This window comes from Oculina patagonica, chromosome 10 (assembly GCF_052425735.1).
Source record: "Oculina patagonica isolate OP01 chromosome 10, crgOcupat, whole genome shotgun sequence".
Lineage (NCBI taxonomy): Eukaryota > Metazoa > Cnidaria > Anthozoa > Scleractinia > Oculinidae > Oculina > Oculina patagonica.
The window spans coordinates 8783084-8789083 of record NC_135767.1 but is presented as its reverse complement, the minus strand read 5'-3'; the positions used below and the strand labels follow the sequence as shown (position 1 = coordinate 8789083).

The following is a 6000-nucleotide window of genomic DNA, read 5'->3' as shown; positions in this document are numbered from 1 at the left end:
CGCCTACAGCCGTTATAGTTCGAATATGTTCTATATATTTAAAGTTAACAATGTCTAGGTTAGAGATTTGAAGATATACCTATTAAACGAAACAATGTTGTCAAAATCTCAGAGTCTCTCTTGCTCTTGAGTTACAAAGGTTCAAAGTCAGTCATTTCCCCATATATTTACAGTATTTTTTTGCCGTGTCTACTATCACTCAAGATTGCGTCGAAAACTATAGAAGGGTCTATTGGCCCCTAGGACTAAATTTAAAGCAGTAAATTAAATAAGCAGTAAATTTAAAGCAGTAAATAAACAGACCCGTGTTTGCCAATAATCAAAAAATGACCATCCCAAGATTCCAATAGGTTTCTTTTGAAAGTGTTTACACCACAATCGTGTGATAAACTTTACAAATATAAACGCCAAATGAAGGGACAGCTTATTTATCACTTATTTAAAAGACGTAAATAGAAATTCGTAAGGACTAAGGTTGGATAAAAATGAACAGAATTTTAACGCAGTTGGTTTGTTTGTTTCATTTTCATAATTATTTCTCTGGAGTACAGCTGTACACGGGTAAGATCACTGTTTATCTTTTTATCACAATTTTTGAAAAATGTGCTTTGGCTAGTATTGTAAAAACCATTCATGTAGTTTATCCAAATGTGTTTGAATCAACCACGGAGAAAAGAGTCCGGAAAAGGCTTTGAACGAGTCAGTGTACAGAACTTCGTATTTTATGACAAGTGATGTCTCTGTTATCACATTAAGCGAAATTTACTAATGGTTTCTCCTATTTTAGATGACTTTTCTACTGCTCGCTTAATATTGTAAGCTTATTGGCCGAGCAGGAAGTCGGACGAAAAAATGTATTTGGCTCGAGGCGCACTGAATGAATTGACGTGGGGCCAGCCGGCACCACTCTTACTGGGACCAGCCGACGTGTCAATCCGCCTGGACCAAGTCATGCCTCAGCTCACACTATAGTTTTCTATAGGATGATGTCAGCAAAATGCCTGCTTCTCAGGCTTCTCGCACTTTTTCTGTAAAAACGACGATCACCAAGCGCTAGCCTTGGGAGAAGGCTGTACACAGACTACAAGCGCGAGCGACCGGCGACGAGCGCGAAACGCGAGGGAGAGATAGGAGTTTGCAGGGTACGCGACAGCAAGCAGGGGGTTTGGTGGTATGATATATAATTATGATTTAAGGTGTTCACCTTTGTCAACTCATTAGTCCTAATGAAGAAGAAGAAATGGAGATGGAGTTACTGAATGAAAACGTCGATCGCTGGGAGATTGCACGTGACCGCATAGCCCTTCGAGAGCCTATTGGCCATGGTGCTTTTGGAGCCGTATGGAGAGCACTGTTGCACCGATCACGTGGAATTTCTGGAAATCGATCGGTTGCTGCTAAGTGTTTCACACGTAAGTTTATTGAATCTACCAAACATTTGATTATAGTGTTTAACAACCACAAAGGAAATGAGGCCTCTCCTGGCCGGAATTGACAAGCCCTTTTCAATTCATGACAAGCTTTAGTCAATAAGAGGCGCGGTGGCCTAATGGTTAGCGCGCTCGACTCCGAGTCGAACGGCCCAGGTTCGAGGCCTGGCCGGGGCGCTGCGTTGTGTTCTTGAGCAAGACACTTAACTCCCACAGTGCCTCTCTCCACCCAGGTGTATAAATGGGTACCGGCGAATGTACTGCTGGGGGGTAACCCGGCTGTATGGGCCACTTGGCTCGGACACAAACTTTTACCTTTCCCATCCAGGGGGAGTAGACAACCCTGTATGTACTGCTGGCGAATGTACTGCTGGGGGGTAACCCCGAATGTACTGCTGGGGGGTAACCCGGCTGTATGGGCCACTTGGCTCGGACACAAACTTTTACCTTTCCCATCCAGGGGGAGTAGCAATACTCCTAGTCGCTTAATGCGACGGAAACCGGGATAAGCTCCGGCTGTATGGGCCACTTGGCTCGGACACAAACTTTTACCTTTACCTTTAGTCAGTAGACCAAACTCGAATAAGTGATTGTGACTTTTTGGTTGGTGTTTGGACAAGTAGAAAAGACTTTTATGCTTTCTCTTTCAAGCCATGACGGTGTACGAATTTCTCAATAGTTCGAAACAAACTTTTAACACCCCGTGCGCACAAATTTGGTAAAAAAAACTGGTTCTGCCAGGAATTTGTGAACCAATAAGAATGCCAGAAATACGGTAAGCGCGGCTGATCGCATGGGTATATAATAATATTGATTTTTCACGCTTTACTCGTTTATATTATAGCCACTGCTGGAGCGGATGGAAGGGCAGCTTTGATGAGAGAGATCGAATTGGGAAAACTCCTTGGAGAGAGTCCTGATCTGCCCAATATTGTTAAGTTTATTGGTTGCGTTACCAGAGGAGGTAAACGGCTTATAGGGAATATATATATTAAGGCAAGGCTAAAAGAGGAGCTCCCCATTTATTAATACTCGACAATACAAATGTTTCAATTCTGGTGAATAAGAGGCCAAACTAATAAAAGTACGGTCGGTGGCCCATAGATGCAAGATAAACTTACATAACTCAAGGTTTAACTGAATACTTGAGCTCGACAAAGTATGCTCACGGCACAGCATATTATTTTGAGGCAGAATTTACGACAAAGTTGAATAGCATCGCGATCCTCGTGGAGTTTGCTTACGAAAGAGACGTCCATATTTTGACATATTACCGTCACTATCGTTTAGGCCTGCGATTTGTTCTTTAAAAATTAAAGTTTTTCTGAAAAACGTGGTATACGTGTGCACAGTTTGAACAACTTTTGTACCCTAATTAACCTCAACGAGTTATTCAGTGTAGTTGGGAACTAGATAAAGGCGAGGAAATTTGTTTTAAATTACTTCAAAACAGTCTGTTATTTATAACGCGCGCGTAACCTTGATTTTTAGTGCAGGAAGCACTATTGTGATGGTTTGTTGGGGATGTCGTCCGCTAACACAGTAACCTGCTATGGTGTAAACTTCTAATACCAAGTAATTAATTAATATCAATTAATTAATTAATCCTGTGTAGGGAGAAGGGAACACCTGTCAAGGTGTGAAGGGGGTAGGGGGTGGGGAGGACATGACCTTACGCCCAGGTAAAACGTGGAACTACCTTACTTTCATATGAAGATTTCAAAGGAATATATTTGTTTCAGAAACCCTTTGCTCTCCTTGTGGTACTATTCTTTCTAGAGGAAAGTACTTTGCGCCAAACGCGTGCGCAGATTTGTCTACGTTATACTGTCAGGAACATTGCGTATATCGCGTGTATTTGCGGTAGGATTCCTGCGGATTCCGTGACGCCAAGATAAAACCGCAAATTAATTAAATTAGATTTTGAAATTTTCACAGCGCTTTCGTAGTTGCACCGGGATTTTCGTAGCCTGCGTAGCTGGCGGTTTTGTTGGGGTTAAAAGCCCACACAAGCAAGCGGCGAAGCCGCGAGTGGCCAGCTCACTCGCGGCTTCGCCGCTCATTGTCACGGCTTTGCCGCTTGCTTGTGTGCACTTTAACCCCAACAAAACCGCCAGCTACGCAGGCTAGGATTTTCGGCGCTAAACTCCTAATTACCAGGAAACAAATTTCCTAGCTGTTCGGCGCTTTAAACCAACCTTTCGAAGCAGATGTTTTTTGTTTGATTTGTTCTTTACTTTTTGATAAACGGCTTTCGAGCAGTTAAAATCGCAACCTAATTAAATTAAAGTAAAATAGTTGCCATCGATGTCAACGTTGAAAACAAACAAACAAAAGTATCATGTTACAGCATATGAAAGGAAAACAAAAGTATCTTGTTACAAATGAACAAAATTATCGTGTTACGGTTGTAAAAGCGTAAGGATCACCCAGGAAGGAACGCTGAAGTGTTTCAGTTCAACGTCTAACTAATAGTGAAGTAAAGCAAATAAACATGACACATAAAGCATCATTCCTTTAATTGATCGGCTCCATTGCAGTCCGCACTATCCTTTGAGTCTCTGAGTTTCAATTTCGCGTAATCTTGAAGTTTAGGTTAAATAAAATTTATTCTTGTCAAGCTTTAGCAAATAAACTTAGCACTTCTGGAATTTCTTTTTGTTTTCGTGAGGAAATTTACAGCTTTAAGGACGTTCACGCGAAAATCCCCCCACATTGACTTTTTTCTAAAACTTTCAGCACTGTGAGATTATGAGTTCCGGAGATAAGATGCAAAAGACCCCTATTAAATCTATATAATCGAGCATCGTTACTGAATGTGGCTGTAGTTTCTTTTACTCCAAATATATTGAAAATAACTCCCTGTAATACAATTTTATCTGCCAAATATTGTTTATATGGATCTATTATTTAAATTGATTCAACGAGTGACGTTCCTTAGGGTAAATCTTTTCATTAAGTGAGCACATTTGCACCCGCCTAACAGCCGCGACGTGGCAGGATTCATAAGGATTCGATGCCACGTGGACAGAAAAATTAAAAACATTTTTCAACTTTCCACATTGAATTTTTGCTCATTTTTTTACAATCTGCTGAGAATTGGAAGAGGAAGTCGTCTATCAAAAACATTTAGGGGTCACCGGCCGTTTAAGAGAGTAAACTGCAAGCGAAGTTAAAGGCCTATTTCTATCCGAGATCCTTTGCAGTCGTTTATTTTTGTTTTGGAATCGCGCTATTGTTAAAGGCGTACTCTAATTGGCCAACTATTTTTATCTGGCTTTTTCAAACACAATACTAGCTCGGCGGCGGGGGAACTTATTGAGCGGCAAGTAGCCTGCGTTGCAGACGAACTAAACCCCGGAATAGTTCGTCTGCAACGCAGGCTAGCGTTAGAAAGCTGTGTTAGCGGCACGTATTTTGGTTTCGTCTGGTAAAGACCTCGTTTCAACACGAAAACAATCAAATCTCTTAACATTGCTGAATCGCCAGCGAGAGCGTGAGAAGGCCTACGTGTCACTAGTTTATCTGAAGAACGAAAAAGACGAAAGTTTGGAAGGTGAAGAGGAGACAAATCGGAAAATCCACGGGCAAACATCAAAGAGTGTTATTTTACGATTCTTTGTTCGCGTAAAGATCTGCTCTATTTACCATCCTTCACTTTCATTTATTCATTGGTTACATACTTGTGCGTGAAAGAACGGCCAAGGTTACTGCCCATGTAAAGCCGCTAACAAGAATTTAGTCGCCAGTGCTGGTTTACTCGTTCAAAATACAAGACCTCAAATGAAATCATGGTGAGATTTTCTGACCTCGAAATGTTCTCATAGGTTTCATTAGCTTTCATTCCGGTTTCCATTGTACGAGCAGTGCAGCAGCACTACGGCAAACACACTATCTGCAACGTTAGCGAAACCTATGTTTGTCTTCCTTGCCTTCTAATGGATTACCCTGTCTTGAAGTTGTAAAAGCATCGCTGAGCCGGGCAGGGCTTTCTTTTGACCGCTTCTTCGACAGCATAACATTTTGAAATACCGAATATTCACCGCATAGTACATTGGAATAAAGTTGTACTCGCTGATAGAGTTTCTATAATAGTTCTTTGTTACATAAGATCCACGTTTTAACATTGCAAGAGCCGAATACGGCGATGGAAAGAAAATAATAACGCTTTTACAACAGTATCGAAGGAAATGCTATTTTTTATATATGAAAAATGATCCGCTGCGCAAAAGGTTCTCGGATGGAAATGGGCCTTTAACGCAACGGCTACCAACCCTATATGTGTTTAGAAAGTTTCCTCAGCGCGCTATCAATGCATGACGTGGCGTGATGTTGCGACATGAATTACGTGCGCAGTAAGGATGCGCATAAACAAACGAACGTCCTTAAGTCGGAAAAAATTCAGGGCAATTTAAAGTAAACTCGCAATAAAACAATATCAACTTCCGGAAGAGAAACTCACGGCCAAAAAAAATCAACTCATGGAAAAAGTAATCAACTCGCGACAAAGGAAATCGCTAATGTCATTTTGTAATCTTGATGATGACAGCCGCGGAGTTGTAAACAGGTA

General features: G+C 41.3%; 1 protein-coding gene across 1 annotated transcript in view; it reads left to right on the top strand.

Moving 5' to 3' along the window:
- LOC144667209 (fibroblast growth factor receptor 2-like) overlaps nt 1-6000 on the top strand; it is an 82259-nt gene that overhangs the window by 36069 nt on the left and 40190 nt on the right. Inside the window, exons 11-12 of the mRNA XM_078528614.1 lie at nt 1197-1412; nt 2275-2394. Of these exons, the coding sequence (XP_078384740.1) occupies nt 1197-1412; nt 2275-2394 (336 nt within the window). The remainder of the gene's footprint in view (nt 1-1196; nt 1413-2274; nt 2395-6000) is intronic.